General features: G+C 35.2%; 3 protein-coding genes across 4 annotated transcripts; all 3 read left to right on the top strand.

The window, feature by feature from the left end:
* The first annotated feature begins 6,363 nt into the window (after nt 1-6,363).
* On the top strand, nt 6,364-15,247 carry LOC115952615 (disease resistance protein At4g27190-like). The gene is made up of 2 exons (XM_031069796.1): nt 6,364-6,458; nt 13,286-15,247. Exon 2 carries the CDS (start codon nt 13,312-13,314, stop codon nt 15,178-15,180), a length of 1,869 nt encoding a protein of 622 aa, XP_030925656.1. The 5' UTR covers nt 6,364-6,458; nt 13,286-13,311; the 3' UTR covers nt 15,181-15,247.
* A 1,465-nt stretch (nt 15,248-16,712) lies between these two features.
* On the top strand, nt 16,713-18,339 carry LOC115951706. Its single transcript, XM_031068861.1, has 3 exons — nt 16,713-17,533; nt 17,705-18,142; nt 18,333-18,339. Exons 1-3 carry the CDS (start codon nt 16,713-16,715, stop codon nt 18,337-18,339), a joined length of 1,266 nt encoding a protein of 421 aa, XP_030924721.1.
* A 291-nt stretch (nt 18,340-18,630) lies between these two features.
* LOC115954166 lies at nt 18,631-22,399 on the top strand. 2 transcript variants are annotated; one of them, XM_031072072.1, is made up of 5 exons: nt 18,631-19,246; nt 19,340-19,557; nt 19,752-20,378; nt 20,728-21,432; nt 22,214-22,399. In XM_031072072.1, the coding sequence occupies exons 1-5, from the start codon at nt 18,661-18,663 to the stop codon at nt 22,250-22,252; spliced, it is 2,175 nt and encodes a 724-aa protein (XP_030927932.1). In that variant the 5' UTR covers nt 18,631-18,660; the 3' UTR covers nt 22,253-22,399. The 2 variants fall into 2 exon arrangements, with proteins under 2 accessions (XP_030927932.1, XP_030927931.1); XM_031072071.1 differs by having other exon boundaries at nt 18,631-19,557.
* The last annotated feature ends 301 nt before the right edge of the window (nt 22,400-22,700 follow it).

The following is a 22,700-nucleotide window of genomic DNA, read 5'->3' as shown; positions in this document are numbered from 1 at the left end:
TTATTTTTAATTCTGTATTTATTAACTAATTTTGTTCTTTTTAATGTAGTCGAAGTTGTTTACTGAAACTTAGTCTAATTGATTTTTTATTTTTAAAACAAAACTATTCTACGTTTGACCAGCCCAACTCATTCCCGTTAGTACTTGACTTAAAATGTCATGAGTTAGCTTAAAATTCTCAAATCAACACTTTTTTGCATACCAATCCATCTAGCCCACCTTTAAGTTTAGCACTCTTCTTTTTTCTCTTTTGTAAAGCATTCGTCGCTATAGTTAGGCCAATAAACAATATATGCTCAATTTAATAATAATCACAGTTAGTTATCTCCTTTTTTCTCTTTTCCCAAAAATTAGCTTCACAAAATGATAGTGGAAAATTTCATAACCTTATTCTGGAAACTGCATCTGAACTTGCTTAAGACAGACGTTCAAGGAAAGTAGGGATTCCTGCTAATAAATCACTTTTTTTTTTCTTTAAATAGAAAAATCATCACTGATTCATTGTCGAAATGGGTAAGCAAGAATTAGATGCGTGTTAATATATAAATCACCACGGAAGGCATTTACACTCATATATAAACACACCCACTTGCTCTTTATCCATTACGTACCCTTTTGATTCTGCCTTAAATTACACTTAAAATCAATCACGTTGCTCTGCGAGTGTTTGCTAACATATCTCTCTGCTGCAACCTGAGAAATTTCTCTGTGGGATACACTTCTTTGCTTTGTATAGCAGGCAGAGGTAAGTACCTGAAACTTTTCTGTCCTTAATGGTACTCACCTGAATATCTTGAATATCTTTCCACCCCAACTTACTTCTAAATTCTTCTATGGTAATGCTTCTTTGATTTACACTTTGGTTTCACATTTCTGATTTCTGTGACTTTTCTATTTATTATTTTATTTTTGTAATTATTTTGTTCTTAGTTATTAATTGCATTCACGAAAAGAACATAGAATGAATATATAAGAAGGGTGAGATTGTAAGTGCAAACTTCAAACAATTTAAATATGGCAAAAATATCATTTTGGTCATGATATTTTGAGGTAGCTGTCAATTTGATTAATGTTTTTTTTTTTCTTTTTTTCTTTTTTTGAGATAACTAATAGAAATATTTTATTGATTGTAAAATCCTTTGTATACAGAGTAAAAAGGAAATGGAAACACTTGACCCATGCTAACTTTTCCTTGTACCAGTGGAAGAACATGTACCCCCCATAAAACCGTGGACCCCTTGTCTCCCCATCATGTATTTTCTTGAGTGGCTGTGAGTGTGTGATATGAAGTCAGTAGATCTATAGAGCCATACAAAATCGTTTGAGCTTGTGTCTGAAGTTTTTGAAAGTGAGCTCTGTTCCTTGCGTTCCAAATTGCCCACGTTGTAGTAGCCCACTGTTCAAGTTCCTTTATTGTCAATTTCTCCTCCAACACTCGGAATAGCTGGAAAAAATCCCATACGTCGTTCCTGCATTTCTGCACTTTCCAACTGGACAGAGACCAAACATTGCGAGCAAATGGACACTCCCACAGCAGGTGTGCACCCGTTTCAGGTTGTTGGCGACAAAATTCACAGTTTCTATCCACGTCCACTCTTCGCCGGTGTAGATTGTCACGAGTTGGCAGGATATCCGCACAAGCTCCCCACATAAACGTTCGGACCTTTCGTGGGACATTGAGTTTCCATACTGTTTCCCACAGCTTCCCATCCACCCCTGCCTGTGAGTGTTCCGTTACTACCTGCTTGTTTAGCCGTAGAGCAACATGATAGGCCAATTTTACTGAGAATTCGTGCTTCCTATTTCCTTCCATATCAATGTGTCTTGGGTGCATTCTCTACTGAGCAGAATTGCTAGAATTTCCTCGCAGGTTCTGGGAGCAAAAATTTCTGCAATCATTGTCCTCTTCCACTCCCATGCTCTGTCATCAATCAGGTCTCCCACCCGCAAGTTTGGCCATTCCTCCCTTCTAAAAACTGGCTTATGGGACAGCCAATTCCGTGACTCTGCCCGAATCTGCCTCCCATTCCCCACTCTCCATCTAGATCCTTCCATTATCACCTCTCTAGCAGCCACCAAACTCCGCCACACAAAAGATGGGTTGTGTCCAATCTCTGCCTCCATGAAGGAACAATTTGGAAAGTACCGTGCTTTGTATACATGATAAAAGAGAGAGTGTGTATGGTGTATCAACCTCCAAGCTTGTTTAGCCAACATAGCTAAGTTGAAAGCTTGTATGTCTCGAAATCCCATTCCTTCCTCTCTTTTTTTTGTTGTGCATAATTTCCTCCAATTTATCCAATGTATCTTCTTCTCATCCTTTGTTTGCCCCCACCAATATTTTGCTAGTGTAGAGTTGATAGAGTCACATAGTGCTTTTAGGAGCTTAAAAATGCTTGTGATATATGTGGGAATAGCTTAAGCAATAGTTTTGATTAAAATCTCCCTCCCCACCTTGGAGATAATTTTTTCCTTCCATCCCATGACTCTCTTGGTGATCCGCTCCTGCAATTCTTTAAAAGTGTTTACCTTTGATTTCCCACATGCCATTGGGAGACCAAGGTATTTTTCACAATCAATCATAATCCTTGCCCCCAACATTTGTTGAATGTTTTGTTTTACCTCTTCCCTTGTGTTTCTACTGAAGAACAAGGTTGTCTTTTGCCCGTTTATAGCTTGGCCTGATGTTGCTTCATATTGACCTAGAATATCCATAAGGCGTTGGCATTCCTCTACTGATGCTTCACAAAACAGAAAGCTATCATCAACAAACAATAGATGGGATATACACACCCCATTTGGACAAGATAATACCCCATGGATCTCCCTATTTTCCACAGTCCTTCTAATCATTCCAGACAAACCTTTAGCACACAATAAGAATAAATATGGTGATAGGGGGTTACCCTGCTTTATACCCCGAGATGGTTGGACAAAACCTCTAGGCTTTCCATTTATCAAGATTGAGTATGATGCTGTGCACGCTGTCTCCATAGCCAAATTCACCCATCTTCCATCAAATCTCAATTTTAGCATCATTTGTCTAAGGAAGCTCCACTCCATCCTATCATATGCTTTACTGATGTCCAGCTTCACTGCCATCTAGCCCTTCTTTCTACTCCTCTTATTACGCATCCTGTGTAACACTTCAAAAGCTACAGTGGTATTGTCAGTGATCAGCCTATCCAGTACAAAAGCACTTTGGGCATCTGATATTACATTAGGCAAAATCATTTTCAACCTATTGGCAATAACTTTTTGAGAAATTCTAGCTACCACATTTTCTAAACTAATAGGCCGAAAATCAGACATATACATTGGTTCATTTTTTGGGGGGATTAATACAATATGAGTGAAGTTCATTTTATGTAGCATACGACCCGAGTGAAGGACAGATAGTACCACATTTGTGACATCAACACCCACAATGAGCCAAAAAATTTGGAAGAAAAAATGGGACATACCATCGGGGCCTGGAGATTTCGAGGGATGCAATTGAAAGAGAGCACGATGAACCTCCTCGATGGTGTAGTTTTGGAGAAGACTTTGGTTCATCTCTAGGGTTACCACCCTCTCCACTAAATTCAGCACATTATTCATATCTGATGGGTTTGTCAATTTAAATAACTCATGGAAATAGCTCTTGGCTGCCTTTGCTATACCCTCCTCGCATTCATGCTACACCCCACCTCCATCAAAGATACCTGAAATATTATTTTTCCCTCGTCTCTGGCTTGCCCTCTGATGGAAAGAATTTGTGTTTTTATCTCTTGCCTTCAACTAGATAGATCTAGATCTTTGCCTCTAGTGTAGCTCATCATGGTACAAAATGGTATTGATTTCATCCTTTACCCTTCTGATTTTCTCCAAGTGTGCTACTATATGTTCTCTAGTCAATTCCTTCAAGATTCTATGCTTTTCTTGGAGATTATTTTTTGATTGACCAAAGGTGATCTTACTCCATCTCACTAGGGCACTTCTACAATTTTTAATTTTCTCAAATAGGCGGTACATAGGGCTGCCCATTTTCACTGTGTGATTCCATGCTTGTTGAATAACAACTTCACAATCTGGATGCGTCACCCACTTCTCCTAAAATCTTTGTGGGAATTTTTTGGGTAGGACTTGGTGGTTTGCTAAGTGTGTAGTGAGTAGGATGGGCACATGGTCAGAGTAAGAGGCTTGAAGATGGGAAACCCGAACCTGTGGAAATAGACTCCTTCATTCAACTGTTGTACAAGCCCTATCAAGTCTCAATTGAACAAAATCATCTCCCCCCTTTCCATTATTCCAAGTAAACATATTTCCTATAAATCCCAAATCAATCAATCCGCAGTGTAACAATGTGCTTCTAAAATTATTCATCAATCTAATTGGTTTGGGGTGTCCACCTTCCTTCTCCTCCAATGCCAAAATCTCGTTATAGTCCCCAATACATAACCACGGGGCTGAACTCCTTGATTTGAGATGCTTGAGTAGGTCCCAAGTTTCATGACGAAGCTGCTCTTCTGGTTTACCATAAAACCCCATAATTCGCCATGGAGAGTTGCGATCTGTAAAAATAAGGGCGTCAATATGGTTGTATATGTAGGTTTGGATATGCAAATCCACATCATTATTCCATAACATAGCTAGGCCACCTCTTTTTCCCAAACATGAAACTGCAAGCATGCAATCATAATGCAATTCACCTTGAACCCATCTCATCTCCTCAACGATCTGTTTTGTCTCCATTAGAAACAAAATATTGGGAGCTTTTTCCCTCACTAGGTGAGAAAGAACGTTGACTAGGCATTGGTTCCCAAGCCCCTAGCAATTTCAGCTTAATACGATCATTGCTCCCGGTGGGGCTGAATTTCAGCCTCCATCGATATTGTTTGGTTATTATAGCTCTCATCCTGAGTTTTTAATTTGTTTCTTCCTGCTTCCAGTCTTCATACCCTTTCCTATTTCTTTCTGCTCCCCATTCCCTTATTTTCTCCCTATTGCCTCTAAGATAGACAAAGTATCTTTCATGGTTGTGTTTATGGTTTGTTGAATTTTTTTCCAAGTCCCCACTATGTTTTTGCTCTTCCCCACGGCCTTGTATTTTTTTTCTTTTTCTTTTTTTGTTTGACTCACTTAAGGGTGCACGTGCAATAGGCATGCCATTAGATGCAAAGTGATTAGGGTTTTGCTTTCCATTGGAGCCTTCAACAAATGCAATTGGAATGCTGAATAAGTGCTCCCCCTGATTCTTGGCATGCTCTTCAACTTATAGTCAATTTCAGTTAGTGAATTGATGATAGGGACCAAATTGTTGCAAGTTAAAAATAACATGGACCAAATTAATTGCTACGAAAATGTAGGGATTAAATTGACAATAATCCCCAAAATGTAAGGACCGGAAGATTATTTTTGTTTCTAAATACTCAATCTCTTGTGGCCATACGGATTGCAATGGATAACTCGACACATAATTGTGACACAATTTTTTCGAGATTAATGTTTAGTATAAATGAATTCATATCAAATTAGGGTCAACCCAGTTTAATGCAGGTAACAAATAGGTCAATTTTGTCTTAATCTCTTTAACTCATAATCAACCCAAAATTATTTGGTTCATCAATTATTTCAAGATGAGTTAACCCAATTTAACAAATCAATTTAACCCATATAATAATACGTCTAATTTTTTTCCAACATAAGTTTGAATTTTTAATGGTTATATAATTAATTCTTCATTCGAAACCCTTGAATTACTAATCTTTTTTTTTTAAACACCAAAATAAAGCTAAAGCTATCATGTTCATTGTATTATTCTTAGATTTTTTTTTTTTTTAATTTCTATATCCCGATTGAGTTTGGTTTGATTGATATCAAAACTTTTAGATTGTATTCTCTTTGTATTTTAATTGATGTTATCATGGAATAAATCTTTTTGGAAATTATTTGTTTATAATTGTTAATACATGGCCTGGATTTGACCTAACCCATAACCCATGGACCATAGATCATCCTCATGGGTATCTATCCATGGACTATCTAATAAGTGGATTTAAATTAAAGTTTAAATTTAAACTAATTTGGATATGAGTTGTCAAGATCAGTAGTGGAGTGATATATGATGGGTTAAGTGATTATAAGACCATTTATCTTGATAGTGGGTTTATTCTTATTTGTATTTAAATAATCCTAAAAAAATTAAGGAAAACAAAAGGGACCAACTGAGAAATTGTGAGAACAAAAACAAACATACAATTCCCCAAGTGTTTACTCAAGCATGCCATTTCTTTCTAGGAACACCATCAAGAGTACTTTGGAGCTTGGAGTGTGGCAATCTCGGAAGAGACTCAAAAGAGACTTTGGAAGTCTCTTCAGTGACAAAAAGGTAATCCAAAAACTGTAGAGGTCGTGTAGACGAATTTGTAAAGCAAGGAGGACAACAATTTGGGAAGTGATTAATCGGTTCTAAAAAGGTTTGTGAATATATGGCTCGTTTAATATATTCAACACTATATCAGAGCTATGCATGCTAATTTTCCCTTTTGGATTAAAAATTCCATGATCTCTATTTCTTTTTAAAAAATCCAATATGCATGAATATTTAGAGGCATGTTATGGCATGAAAAATCAATGATTCAATCATATGAAAATGTTTCTAATGATGATGATAGCATGCTTGTAAAATATGGTAGCAAGTTATGGCATGTGGAGAAAGAAATCCAAAACCTAGTTTTGAAAGTCAGTAAAAGAACCTAAAATTGCAGGCCAATTTGAATCGCTAAAACTCATTTTCTGTTATAATTTATATACATGGATTGATAATATATTACATAAGCTTCAAAACAATAGCTTACAGGTTTAATTTGGACTCCAAATGAGTAAGTAATGGTCTTTTAAAAATTAGGGTCAAATTAAATGATATTAAGAAAAATTATGGTTGAAGGTTGAAGATGATGAACAATGTTCATCAAATCCCACTCTTGAAAGTGGAGTGTGGGATCTAGTCTATTGGCTTAGTGCCTAGGAAAGTACATGGCTTGAGCCATGGAGGAGAAATGACCACTTTTATGGTGGTCTAGCTAGTAAGAATGATTTATAAGAGTGTTTTTGTACTAATTCACCTATCAGTATGACAAATACCAGTTGTATTAATTGGTTTGGTATGGTAATGACTACCTTTCATCTAATACTCCCTCTATATTAATAAATGGGTCAAATTGGTCATGTCTATGTCAATCCAAGACAACATATTTATTATGCATGTTATGTGGGTTGGGTCGTTTTGTGTCAACTAACTTAATAAATGGGCCATGTTAGTGTTAAGTGGTTCTGAGACATGATTATTAAAATAAATCATGTTTGGATTGACCCATATAGTTGAATACCCCTGACTAGGCACAACATGAACACAACCCAAATAACATGAATTGCCATCAAAATTGCACATAATTTTCTATTGAAGGCTTTAGTGTTACACACAATACTCCTATTCACATAGTAATATATATTAGTTGAAGGGGAATATACAACAAAATTCCTAGATGGGAATATACAAAAAAATTCCTAGATCTATGAGATGTAAAAAATAGAGAAAAATATGCGCCAAAGAAAACAATTACACAAGACATTATTTACATGGTTCGGCAATTTACCTACATCCACGGAATTGCAGAGATTTCACTATTCTCAGGAAAAAGTACAAGATGCGGCAGTATAGTTTTTACTCTAAAACAATCTCAAACCCTAATCTCCAAAACAACAATTTTCTATCTTGGGCACAGGGCCTATCGGCCCAAGCCTTCGCTCCATGGACTAAGTTTCAGAAAATCTCTCATTAAAAACTATAACAATATTATTTCGAGTCAGTTCATAATTTGGATCAAACACAACTAGGCTCCACAAAGCCCAACAAATCTCCCACTTGGAGACTAGTTCAATCTCTAACATCAACCACAATCCTCCAAAGACAATCCCTTATCACTGCAACTCATCCTCCTATCCTTTGGCTAGAAGATCAACTAAAGTTGTACATTGCTTCAACTTCTCAATAGTGACACCCTTAGTCAACATATCTATCGGATTCTTAGATCCACAAATCTTCTCAAGTATCTTCAACAAGGTAACGGATAAAAAGGTATCACATTTGTATATGCATCAACTTTGAATGAGAAAGCCAAATTTTTAGCAAATAAAATTGCACTCTGATTGTCACTATATAGAATGCCCATCTCCTACTTCTTACCAAATTCATCCAAGAAGCTACATAGCCAAATCATATCTTTTGCAGCTTCAATCGCTACAACATACTCAGCTATTGTAGTAGACAAAGCAACAATCTTTTGTATATATGAAGACCAAGATATAGTTATACCACCTAAAGTAAATACAAAACAAGTAATACTCTTTCTACAATCAATATTACTTACTAAATCAGCATCTATATAACCCTACAATTCCAAACTTACACCTGTGAAGCAAAGACATGTATCTGTTAAACCTCTCAGATTCCTCAAAAGCCACTTGACTACCTCCCAATGTTGCTCTCCTGGCCTAATCATGTATCTACTCACAACCCCTATTACATGTGCAATGTCTGGCATTCTACACATCATAGCATACATTAGGTTGTCGGTACCTTGCTCATATTGTCCCTTTCTTCTTTTGTCTTCGGTGACTATTTTTACTTAGTCTGAAATGACTACCCAAGGATGTGCTCACTAGTTTAGCTTCATTCATGTTAAACCTGCTAAGAATCTTCTTCACATACTCTATCTGGCATTGTAGTTGATCTATCCTTGTATATAAGCTATTCATTAAATATCACATTTCTGCTTCTGATGATTTTTTGGTTTTGTTCATCCCAAAACTAGAAGCCAAATTTCTCAACACCATAACCAATAAAAATATATATTTTAGACTTTGCATCAAATTTAATACAAGCATTAGAATCAATATTAACATAGAAAACACAACCAAAAACTTTTAAATGGGAAAACCTTACCTTTTTACTACTCCAAACCTCTTTAGAAATTCTAAACTCCATGGGAACTAATGGTCCACGGTTTTTTAGGGAAGCTATAGTATTAACAACATCAGACTAGAAAGTTTTTGGTAATCCATCATGCAACCTTAAACTCCTACCATGCTCATTGAGAGTTATATTTATTCGCTCAACCAAACCATTCTGCTGTGGTGTCCCAAGAATGGTTTTCTCCATCCTATTTCCTTGTGCAACACAATACTCATTGAACCCTCTATCTATGTACTCTCCTCCATTATCTAGCCTCAGACATAACTCATACTTTTCTGCTTGAGTCATCAAGGAAAGTGATGTAATACCTTGAACCTCCAAGGGATGCAACCGGAGAAGGCCCCCACAAATTAGTGTGTACTAACTCTAATTCTCTAGCCTTCGATGTCCAGCCAGATTTCAAGAAGCTTACCCTTTTCTGCTTTCCTAAGATGCAACTTTCACACATGTCAAAATTAATAGACTTAAATTTTGGTAGTTTCCCTTTTGATAATAGCATCTTCATCCCTTTCTCACTCATGTGACCGAGTGTATGGTGCCATAGGCTTGCATCGGGACCTACTTCAGCAAATACAATTGTGTCTCTTGGACCTGAGGTCATATATAGAGTATTAGTTTTCTTTCCATGGCTCCCATTGTAACCTTCCAGGTACCACCAACAAATAGTATTGCATGTCATTCATCATCAAGTTGTCCAATAGAAATCAAATTCCTCTTTAGGTCAAGAATATGTCAAACCTTCTACAGTAACCAGACATACTCATTGGGTAGTATAATCTGAACATCTTCCATACCCACAACATCCAAGACTTCTCCATCAGCCAAATACACATTACCAAAATCACCTCCAACATAATTCTGTATGATTTCTTGGTATGGAATGGTATGAAATGAAGCTCTCAAGTCCAAAACTCAATCATCAAGTGGACTATCTACAGTGAGAGGTAGTGTATCTTGTACCTCATTTTTTTACAGCATTAGCAGAATCATCATAATTCTTCTTCTTAGGGCTTTTGCAGTGCCTCTTAATGTAGCCAAGCTTGCCACAATTCCAACATTGTACTTGTTGGCCAAATCTACCAATTGAAAATTCTGGATTTTGATCTAAACCCGATTTGAATTTCTATCATTAACTCTACCTCTTGTTTCAAGGTTTAGGGTAGAGCTAGATCTTGAGATTTCACTTGCATCTCTTCTATGAATCTCCTCAGCTAAAACTAGATCTCGTATATCATTGTTTTTTAGTTTTTTCTTTTCTAGTAGAATTACTTACTACCATTCTCATACCCTCCCAACTGTTTGGCAAAGAAGCCAAAACGATCAATGCACAGATCTCGTCATCAAAATCAATTTCTACAGAAGATAGTTGATTTGTGATAGTGTTAAATTCATTCAGATGTTATGCTACTGATGCATTCTCTACCATCTTCAAATTGAATAGTTTCTTTACCAGATGAACCTTGTAGTTTGCTGACGACTTTTCATACATACCAGACAAAGCCTTCATCAAATCTGTTATGGTCTTCTCCTTCACAACGTTGTATGCAACAGACCTTGACAGAGTTAATCTAATAACTCCCAATACCTTGTCTGTCAAGAAGAGTCCATTCATCATCTTTCATAGTTGCAGGTTTCTCCCCCAAAAGCGACAAATGCAACTTCTTCCCATAGAGGTAGTCCTCCATCTACATCCTCCAGAATCCAAAGTCTGTTCCATTGAAATTTTTATTTCAAATGCCTTTCCTATTTCATCTGCCATTGCTCTCACTTAAACCTAAATCTAGGCTTTAATACCAGTTGAAGGAGAATATACAACAAAATTCCCAGATTTATGAGATACAAAAAATAAAGAAAAATATGCGCCAAAGAAAACAATAACACAAGATAATATTTATGTGGTTTGGCAATTTGTTTACGTCCATGAAGTTGCAAGGATTTCACTATTCTCTGGGAAAAAATACAAGATGAAGCAATATAGTTTTCTCTTTCTAAAACAATCTCAAACCCTAAACTCCAAAACAACAATTTTTCTATCCTGCGTACAAGGCCTATTGGACCGAGCCTCCACTTCATGGACTAAGCCTCAGAAAATCACCCATTAAAAACCGTACAATATTATTTCAGGTCGGGTCATAATCTAGATCAAATACAACTAAGCTCCACAAAGCCCAACATTAGTATGATATAAATGAACAAAAAAAGATAAAGAAAATAATAAAAATGAAGAAGAGAAAAAAAAAATATATATATATATATATATAATTTATGATGGATAGGGGGGATTTGATTATTACACTCCCCTTCTTACTACCACACATCTACCTTTCTTTTTTAGTCCTTTGTCCAATTTAGTTATCTTTCATAATAATAATAAGACTAAAATCCATATTACATTGTATAAGTTTAGGTCAATTTTCATTTTCTACCTTTAATTTATTTTATTAATTATCTTTCAAGTTTACATTCATTATAATTCAGTCCTTCTGTTTAAGAGCCTATTTTAACCATTAAAATATTTTTTTTAATATATATATAATCATAATTGTCAATATTGTACTATAAAACATATGTATCATACGAATAATATTATATCGTAAAATCGCATGTATCGTACGATACATAAAAAGTGCTTTAAAATGAGTTTTTTTTTATTAATATTTGTACTTTTATTTGAATCTAACAAGTTGTTAGACTTGTTACTTGTTAGACTTGTTTTCAACACAAAATTATTAGGTTACTTAATTTAGCATAAGAAAATAACATGTTCAAAAGTTTTTTTTTTTTTTTTTTTTCTTTCTCCTACAAAATTTGAACTACTCACTTGCACTTCACTTTTATATTTACAAATTACTTTTATACACTATGAATAAGGTATTATCCGATAATATAATTATTTTTTATTTTTGTCATTATTGTTATAAGTCTAAGAAACTTGATTGCCAAGTTTATTAAAATGTACCAAGCATCGCGTGGAATATCAACTAGTTTATTAATAAAAGATTGTCCATTTGGAGCAACCACAACATATGGGATATAATTTTTATTATATGGTATATAATATGATATAATTTGGATATGAGTTTATATAATATATAATTTTATTCTAAATATTTTGGTGACAATAAATAAATGACTAATTATTATATAATTTCACAACTCTTATCTATAAGAACAAAACTTAGATACAATACCTTAGGTGCTGTTTTTTAGATTCCTCACTTAAGATTGAACCATGTGGCTACTCAACTAAAAAATACACTTCCATCCCATGAAGAAAAATTCACATGGCAAAATCTTAAAAAATGAATCTAAGGAACAACACCTTAGTATTGTATCTAAGTCTTGCTCTGTCTATAACATATCAAAGGTATTATAATTTCATATTGGACAATTTTTGTGTTTAGATAGGTTTAGTTACAATTTATGCAAATTTTTTTTTTTTAATTAATAGTAAGTTAGTAACAAAGTGAGACACTAATTGAAATGATTTAAAAATTATATGATTTTAATTGAAAAAAAAAAGATTTAATTTGAAATCACCCGAGATTTTATGGGAATTTTATAAATCTACTCAATCCTTTATTTCGTGTTAACTCTACTTTACTTCCCTCCACTTTCATTCAATCCAAACAAGCCCTTAATAGCAGGCAAGGGGTTGAGTAAAATATATAGTAGTATATGTTTTTTCTGTTCTTTTCTTTTTGAGATAAAAGATAAATATTTTATTCCTATCAAAAAAAAAAAAGATAAATATTTTATTGAAGAAAAGTATGTATAACAAAAGTACCACTGGGAACAACACACCCCATAGAGCAGGAAATAAATCCAATAGGTTGGACAATAACAACAAAACAAAACAACAACTAAAACATCACCAGAGACAGAGAAACAAAACAAATCAACCAACTCGATGAGAGCTAGTTTCTATTCTGTGAAGCACACAATCTTTGATACTCTTCTAAAAAACCAATAGCCCCATCTAGGATGATTTTTGGATGCTGCTGGATTCTTTCAAAGTAGAATTTATTCCTTGTGTTCCATATTACCCAAGACGCCATTGCCTATCGTTCTAACTCCAGCTATGGGAGCTTCTCAACCAGCAATTGGAATAAATGGAAGAACTCACGAGCCTCATTTGAGCACTTCTGAAGCAATTGGAATATATGTTTTTTTTTCTTATGTTTAGAACTCTTGATTCTAAAAGAACAGAAAATTGATCACACAAATATAAATGAAAGTCAAAATTTAAAACTCTGTATTTTCTTACAGAGAATCCAAAAGAATAAAGCCAAGAAATGAATATTATTTCACTTATCGTTGACATTGGAGGATACTTGGTGGCGCCAATCAAAAAACATTTTTGCTATCTAAGTTGCTACAATAGCCACATCAAGAATCTCAAAGATCAATTTCAGAAGCTGGGTGACAAGAGAGCTGGGGTGCAATTAGAAATTGATGCAGCAAAACAGAACGAAGAGGTAATTGCATCTGAGGTTGAGAGCTGGGTAGAAAAGGTAGACAACATCAGTGAAGGTCTACAGAGATTCCTTGAGGTAGATGTCAAAGCAAATGTGATGTGCTTGAATGGATGGTGTCCCAATTTGAACTCACGTTATTTCTTGAGTAGGCAAACTAAGAAGATGACTTTGGAAATTGATGGGCTATTAAGGGATGGACAATTTGATAAAGTGTCCTATCCTCCTTCTCCACCACGGGGAATAGCAACTTCTTCCAAGGAAGGTTTTAAGGTTTTTGAATCAAGAATACCAATTATAAAAGAACTTTTGACTACTTTAAGGGATGACAAGATCAACATGATTGCCTTATGCGGGATGGAGGGGATTGGAAAGACAACAATGGCCAAAGAGGTAGCAAAAAGAGCCAAAGATGATCACTTATTTGATGAAGTTGTGATGGTGGCAATGTCCCGTAAAAAAGACTTAAGCAAGATTGAAGATCAAATTGCTATGATGCGACGTAGGGAAATTAACTTTGAGAATGTTCTTGTAATATTAGACAATGTTTTGGAAGAACTTAATCTAAAGGATGTAGGAATTCCTTCTGAAGTTGAACTCAATAGTTGCAAAATCTTGTTAACATCAAGAAGCGAAGAAGTTTGCAATCAAATGAAATCTCATAAGATTGTTAGAATTGAAGCCTTAACTGAAGAAGAAGCATGGAGCTTTTTCAAAGAGATGGCAGGTAATTGTATAGATACTCCAAATCTACATAAAATAGCAAAAAAGGTTGCGAAGGAATGTAAAGGCATACCTATTGCTGTAGTTACTGTTGGAAGAGCTCTAGAAAACAAGAGAAAGAATGAGTGGGTTGCTGCACTTCAACAGCTTAGAAAGTCTATCTCAAAAAATAATTCAGGTTTGGATTCAACTGTCTATTCCAGCATAAAGCTTAGTTATAATTTTCTAGAAAGTGATGAAGCCAAGTCATGCTTTTTGCTATGCTGTTTATTTCCAGAAGATTATGATATTCCTATTGAATATTTAGTCAGATTTGGAGTGGGACAAAGGTTATTTGCAAAGATTGATAAGGTGGCAAAAGCAAGAAATAGAGTCCATGCAATGGTTGACAATCTTAGAAGATCATCTCTTTTGTTGGATAGCGATGAAGAAGAATGTGTGAAAATTCATGATGTTGTTCGGGGTGTTGCCATATCAATTGCTAATGGACATGTTTGTTGGGAAGAATGGACAGAGAAACATACATATGAACATTATGTTGCGATTTCGATTGTAACTCAAGAATTGAAAAATCATCCTGATGGCTTGGAGTGTCCGAAACTTGAGCTTCTACAACTATCATGTGGAAAAGATGCTACTAGACAAATGCTCCCAATCAATCTATTTAAAGGGATGATGGGATTAAAGGTTTTGGCTATGCAAGGTATGTCTTTTCCATCACTACCACAATCCATACAGGTCCTTCAGAACCTTCAGACATTGCTTCTGGAATACTGTGAGATAAAAGATGTGTCAGCAATTGGAGCACTTGGGAAACTAGAAATGCTTAGTTTTCTTGGTTCTGAAATCAAGGAGTTGCCCAAAGAAATAGGAAATCTGAGTCATTTAAAGTTGTTAGATCTGTCAGAATGCTCTGCTCTTCAGCACATTCCACCTGGTCAGGGACGGACCCAGGTACAAGGCTAAGGGGGCCCAGGCCCCCCCTGGGCCCAAAAAAAAATTTTTTTAGCAAGTAATATTTTTCCAAAAAAAAAAAAAAAAAAGGGACTTGGGCCCCCTGATATTTTTGCTCCGGCCCCCCTTCCCCTAGCCCATTATCCAGCATGAACCCCCTTCCCCTAGCCATTATCCGGCATGACCCCCCCTCCCCCTAGCCCATCATCCGGCCAGCTCAGATCAGAGCCCATAACCCATGTCAATCCACAACCAAAAAAAAAAAAAAAAAAAAGGGGGAAAAATCTCAGCCCTCAGCAATTCAAAACCAAACGGAGAAAGCAAAAACCAAAGGAAAAAAAAAAAAAAAAAAAAAAAAAAAAAAAAAAAAAAAAAAAAAAAAGAAAGGAAAGTGAGAGACCACCAAGAGGCGAGAGCTACGACTACGAGCCAGACGGAGAGAGACAGAAACGCAGCGCGCCAGCGCCGCAGGCCCGCAGCGGTGTCGCCGTGACGCCGTGAGTTCGTGACGGAGAGAGACAGAGAGCGAGACGAGAGCGAGAAGTGCGAAGTGCGAACCAGACCCACACCGGCGAAAGCGAGATCCACTTGCCGCCGCTGCCGCTGGTTGCCGTTTGCCGATTTGCCCAGCCCATCTTCGAGTCTTCACAGAATCACAGCCCACAGAATCACAGGTATTTACTCTAACTCTTATCTTTTCCTTCAAATTTCAAAATCTTGTGAATCTGTGATCTGAGAATCAAAGAAACTGTGCTTGTGGTTGTGGTGTTTTGAGTGTTTCTTGTTTGTGTTTTTACTGAGGAACTGAAGTTACTGAATTGATTTGGTGCTTGTGCTGCGGCTGAACTAGACTGAGCTGTTTGTGTTTTTTTTTTTTTTTTTTTTTTGGGTTTTGGCTTTGTGACTCTGTGTTTGTGGCTCTTGCTGCTGTCTTGCATTATATAGAGAAAAGAGATAAATAGAGAGAGTAGAGATTGTAGTGAATTAGTGATAGTCTTTTTTCTTTGTTGACCACTTGACTGGTAGTTGGACATTAGTTCGACAAAATAATAGGGAATAGGGAAAAGTGGAGTTGCTGTTGGGCAAAGGCAAGTGACAGGGGAGAAAAAAAAAACAAAAAAAAAAGGTAAAGTTAAGAAAAGTTTTTGTTAGTAGTGCTTGGTTGTCTGTAGTGGGATTCATTGGATATTTGGGTTAATGGGTCAGAATTAGAAAGATGAAGATAAGAGACAACACAAAGATAAAAAAACATAAAAGATATAAATAAAGAAAGAGACATCACATAAATAAAGGCAATTTAAACACAAAGACATTAAAAGCAGACCAAAGACAAAAAGAAAAAAAATAAATCATATAATATAAGAAATTATCACACAAATTTTAAAAAATAACGGTAATTCTTATATAATTTTTATTTTATTTGTAGATCATGAAAAAATCAACTACAATGCTTGATTTTTTCAAAAGAAAAGGTTCAACTTCAAATTCTTCTGAAGTCGACGTGGAATTGCCAACAACTAATGTTGCTATTCCAATTCCGGAAAATGCGGATGTTCCAATTCCGGAAAATGCGGATGTTCCAATCTCTCAAACACAATTTCAAAGAATTGACCTTGATTCTTTGGATTATGATCCCGGAACACGCAAACAAATATGGGAATATCATGTTAATCAACGTGATGAAATTCGACGGGCTTACATTCTGCATAATGGTTGATGAAGCTCGTGATGAGTCCATGAAAGAGCAAATGGCTGTGGTGTTTAGATATGTTGATGCAGAAGGCTTTGTGAAAGAACGCTTTTTTGGGCTTATTCATGTTGTTGACACTACAGCTTTGACTCTAAAGAATGAGATATATTCTTTGTTATCTCAATATTGCTTAGATATACAAAATATTCGAGAGCAAGGATATGATGGAGCAAGCAACATGCGAGGTATGTGGAATGGATTACAAGCTTTGATTTTGAATGATTGCCCATATGCTTACTATATCCATTGTTTTGCACATCGCTTACAATTGGCATTAGTAAAAGCATCAAAACAAGTTGTTCCCATTAGTCATTTTTTTCTTACATTGCTTTTTCTGATCAAAATTGTTAATGCTTCTTGCAAGCGCAATGAGCAATTGAAAGTTGCCAATGCTAATGAAATAGCACGTTTGATTGATCTTGAAGAGCTTGAGACTGGAAGTGGACTTAATCAAATTGGCACTTTACAACGACCTGGAGAAACACGTTGGAGTTCACATTTTAGATCAGTTTCTAGCTTATTAAGGATGTTTAGTTCAACTGTTGAAGTTTTACAAAATATAATTGATGGTGCAATTGATGGTGCAATTGATGGAGAAAATCGGGCAGAAGGAGAGTCAGCTTATGAAGGTTTAACTTCATTTGAATTTGTTTTCATCTTGCATCTTGAGAAGGAAACTATGGAGACCACTGATAAACTTTGTCAAGCTTTGCAAAGCCAATCTCAAGACATTTTAAATGCTATGCATTTAGTTTCATCTACTAAAGCACTTATCCAAAAATTTAGAGATGATGGATGGGATGGCTTACTCACCACTGTGATATCATTTTGTGAGAAGCATCGCATTGATGTCCTGGATATGAATGCTCGTTATGTTGCGAGGCGAGGTCGAGCTCGTAATCAACCAGATAACGTTACAAATGAGCATCATTATCGAGTAAATATTTTTTATGCTACAATAGATTCTCAACTACAGGAACTAAACTATCGGTTTAATGAAGATGCAATGGAGTTGCTTAGGCTTAGCTCAGCTTTAGAACCTCGAGAGGCATTAAAATCTTTCAGAATTAGTGATCTTTGTTTGTTGGTAAAGAATTTCTATCCACAAGATTTCACAGATTATGACAAACAAGTGTTGGAGAAGGAGCTTTATCATTTTGAGCATAATGTAGTCCAAGATCCAGAGTTCAAAAAATTGAAAAGTTTATCTGAGTTGTCTCAATGGTTAGTGAGAACTGGAAATTCAGAACACTACAAACTTGTTTATAGAATGGTGATACTTGTGCTTACTCTTCCAGTTTCTACTGCTACTACAGAGCGAGCATTTTCAGCTATGAAACTTGTCAAAACTGAACTTCGAAACAAAATGGAAGATGACTTTTTGAATGACTCTTTGATGTTATACATTGAAAAGGATATAGCTTCGACATTTAGTTTGGATTCAATAGTAGATGATTTTGAAGATTTGAAAGAGCGTCGAGTTCCCTTTTCATAGATGATTGTATAAAGAAACAATAGTGTTTCACATCTTTTGTTTTTGTTAGTAGATTGTATCTTAATATATTAAGAAACAATGATTTTTGGGTATTTGTCTTGGTTGATAGTTTATTAATATTATATGGATGCGTATTTGAAAATTTTTTTTTTTGCTTATCTCTGGCCCCCCCCCCCCGGCTTAAAATCCTGCGTTCGTCCCTGCACCTGGTCTACTATCAAATTTATCTAGACTAGAAGAGTTGTACATGGGAAATGTCTCTGTCATGAATTGGGCACTAATGGAAGGCAATAGAGAGGGAGCCAACGCAAGCCTTGCTGAACTAAGGTCTTTCTCCGATTCTTTGATGGCCTTACGTCTTCAAATTCCAAACATCAAGTTATTGCCAAAAGATTTGCACTTCAAAAATCAAATGATAAAATTTCAGATATATGCAAGTAACGAGTCATTTATGCATTGGCAACTTAGCAACTATTCTACTTTTTGGAACACAACTCGGTATATATTTAAAAACAGTTTGGCACTTGAAGGATTTGTTGCAAGTGATATTGTGGAGAGTCGGATACCTCGCCTACTATTACAAAAATCTGAAATTATATTGTTGAGAGGAATAAAAGATTTCAAAAACATTCTCTACAAGTTAGACGAAGAGGGTTTTCCATGCTTGGAGGTTCTAAGCATTTCATATGGTGAAGATGTAGAATACTTAATTGATGCCACATCATATCAGACTCCTCGTGTTGCCTTCCCTATCTTGGAGTCATTGGAACTCATGGAACTTCCTAATTTGAAAGAGATATATCATAGCCAAATCCCACAGAGATCCTTTAGCGGTACACACTCACAGCTTGCTTGTTTTGGCAAACTAAGATCAATTACGCTCCTCTCTTGCAAATGTTTGAAAAATGTCTTTTCATTGTCCATAGCGAGAGGTTTGGTTCAACTCCAAGAGTTAGAAATACAAGACTGTGAAGACATGGAAGAAATATTTCACAAGGAAGGAGAAGATGAGAAGGCACTTAATGATAAGATCATGTTTCTGCAATTAACATCTATAAAGATGGACTATCTACCAAGACTCATTGGCTTTTGTACAGGCGTGGGTCCTGTTGAGCTTGTCCAACCATCGTTGTTGAATCAGGAGGTAAAATTCTTTCCCTCGCTCTTTAAAATATTAATTTTATAAATCCTTCCTTTCAAAAGCTCATTGTTTAATGCTTTTCAAATTGATTTATCAATTTTTTAATGTTCAAAAGGTTTGCTTGGATTTGATGCTTCTTACATAAATAGTTGAAAATTGTTGATGGTATAACAATAATAAGTTAATGGATTCATCAGGTTGACACTTTTGGAATTGACAAGATGACAAACATTCATCAAACTGCTAGATCCTTTCCTGACTCAACACCCATCTCTTATAAATTCTTTTCATCCAAGACCATTTTGTGGCAACCTAATTTAAAAGAACTTTCATTGGAGGGTTTATATGAAAGACTAGAAGTGGTATTTGATCTTGAAGGACAGAAGCACAACAATGACCATCAGAGAATCGCAGTACTTGCTGAATTGAAAACTTTAAGAGTAATTGGTTTATCTAATTTGAGGTATGTGTGGAAGAATGTTCCACAAGGAATTCAGGGCTTTCAAAACCTAACATCAATTAATGTATATAGATGTCATAAACTAAGATATTTATTCCCACCTACTATTGCAAAACTACTTGTGGAACTTCAAAGCATTAAAATATGGTGGTGTGACATGATCGAAAACATTGTTCGAAGAGATGGAGAAGAAGAGGCAGAGGATATCATCTTGTTGCCTAAACTTACTTCCTTCGATTTAAGTTCTCTGCCAAATCTCATGAGTTTCTGTATCAAACCTTATTCTTTTGAATGGTCATCCATCGAGAAGATCTATATGTATGGGTGTCCGAAATTCAAAACATATGGGAAGCTGCAGAAAGAGGTACGTATCTCACAAATAACAGTCCCTACCACCTTTTCTTTTAATAATAAGAAAACAATACAATGAGATTTCTAGATTTATGCACACGTGCCAATGAAGCATGGTCATAACCTTAAGTCCATCAACAGAGTGATAAGATAAATAGACATTAACATTTTATTGATTTTCTATTTGTTCATCCACTCTGTTTATACCATCTTCTCTTATATATATATATATATATATATATTTTTTTTTTTTTTTTTTTTTTTTTGTTTGCTGTCAAGCCCATGGATCCAAATAATTTTGATAGATATTAACGAAATGATTATTTAGTTATTTAAAAGTAATTGATTATCTTTGTTTGTAGGGTATTTTGACTAAGGATCCAAGAGCTAATGATATCAACAACAACTCCAAGACATGGGCTTTTTTTCCATCCCATTTGATTGTGTGCTTAAGGAATCTAAAAATGATGAAATTGAGCAACTGTGATTCACTAGAAGTTATATTTCAACTTGAGGAACTAAAAGTTGAGGAAAGTCACATGGCACTGGTACTTGATCAGTTAAGGAGATTGGATCTAAGTGATTTACCAAAACTGATGCACGTATGGAAGAAGGGCCTAGAAAGGATCATGGGCTTTGGGAACTTGAGATTGTTAAAAGTAAGTGGATGTGACAGTCTGACATATTTGTTCTCACCATCCGTAGCAAAACGGCTTGTGATGTTAGAGAAAATTGAAGTTATTTACTGTAAGAAAATTGAAGAAATCCTTGCAAGAGCAGGAGAAGAAGAAAAAGAAAAGGACGTTTTGTTTGACAAAGTGAACTCAATTGTGCTTTGTAATTTACCAAATCTGAAGTGTTTTTGCTCTGAAACTAATGCTTTAGACTGGCCATCACTAAAGGAAATAAGGGTAACTAAATGTCCTAGTTTAAGCACGTTTATTCCATCTAATCTAAACACACCTAAGCTAGAGGGAGTATACGATAATCATCCATGGATAGAAGAAAGAACGTGTCATTGGAAGGGAGATCTGAATGCCACCATAGAGCATATATTCAAAGGAAAGGTATGTCACATTCACACCACAAATATCCCACTAATAGGAGAATTTTAACACTTTTGTATAAACCATCACTGTATATAATTTGCAAATATTTTTAGCTTTTATTAATTAGTGGAAATTAGAGCCTAGTTTTATTCAAATGAAAAAATAAATATTTTGACACAATTTGATGCACCAAGAAAATATTTTGACAAACAATAATTTTTTCACTTACAATCAATTACAGTAGTAGCAATGGCAATCACATAGCACTGTCATTTTTCCATTGAAAATATTATGGTTACTTAAATCACACATAATTTTTATATAGCAAAAGCCGGTGGATCATTAGACACATAAACAAGAGCAAACTGAGATTAGTGAGACGGATGTGTGATGTTGGGTAAGACATATAAGTGGTGAGCACATTACCTTTTCTTATATTAATTTAGTATTTGGTCAATATCCAAAAATGCATAAACATCATAAATAAATAAAATAAAATCAAATGATCATTAATTACAAGTTTTCTAGTTCTATAAAATCTAGATAATGATATTTGGTAAAGCATAATATTATTCTATCCATCCCAATCATTTTGCTATAATTTAATCTGTACATTATAAGAACAAAAACATCATATTCTAGTAATTAAGTTGAAATCTTTAAAATATGATACTAATCAAATTCATTAATCAATGAGTGTCCTTTTTCCTCATCATATATAGATGTATGAAAGCAATGAAAGTAATCTCTTTTAACTCACTATAAATCTAATATCTCATTTGCATGTATATGGTAACAGGTGGTATCAATTACATGCTTTTCAGCCTCAAGTTGCTAAAGAGGATATGATGCTGGCATAAACATGTAGAAGGAAGCATTGTCATAAAGCTTACAAGAAACACATCTAAAGCTTATGCTCATTCCAAACAGGGCCTTATATTGTTTCTTTTAGCGGTGGAGCTAGCTGGATCTATCTTATGCTATTTGTGTGTGTGTGTGTATTCCAAGAAGACCATAGTGTGATTATATTCTTGTTTTCGTCTATGTTCAATCTTTTATCCATAAGACTCCAAAATTGAAAAAATTGTGTTTATGAGCCCTATATGTGAATGCCATGCATTTATTGTACGTTTTTAGACCCCTTAAAACACAAGTTGTTTAACCTAGTTATTTAGTCAAGTGATTGCTTAGATAAATTATACAGATCTAGGTTAACACAATCAAATCATTAAGTAATGATGAAATATAAAGAACACATGATATGATAACCCAGGAAAACCAAACCG

The sequence above is a fragment of the Quercus lobata genome, chromosome 7 (assembly GCF_001633185.2).
Source record: "Quercus lobata isolate SW786 chromosome 7, ValleyOak3.0 Primary Assembly, whole genome shotgun sequence".
Classification (NCBI taxonomy): domain Eukaryota; kingdom Viridiplantae; phylum Streptophyta; class Magnoliopsida; order Fagales; family Fagaceae; genus Quercus; species Quercus lobata.
Note: the sequence above shows the minus strand (reverse complement) of the source record. Positions and strands in the feature narration are given on the sequence as shown.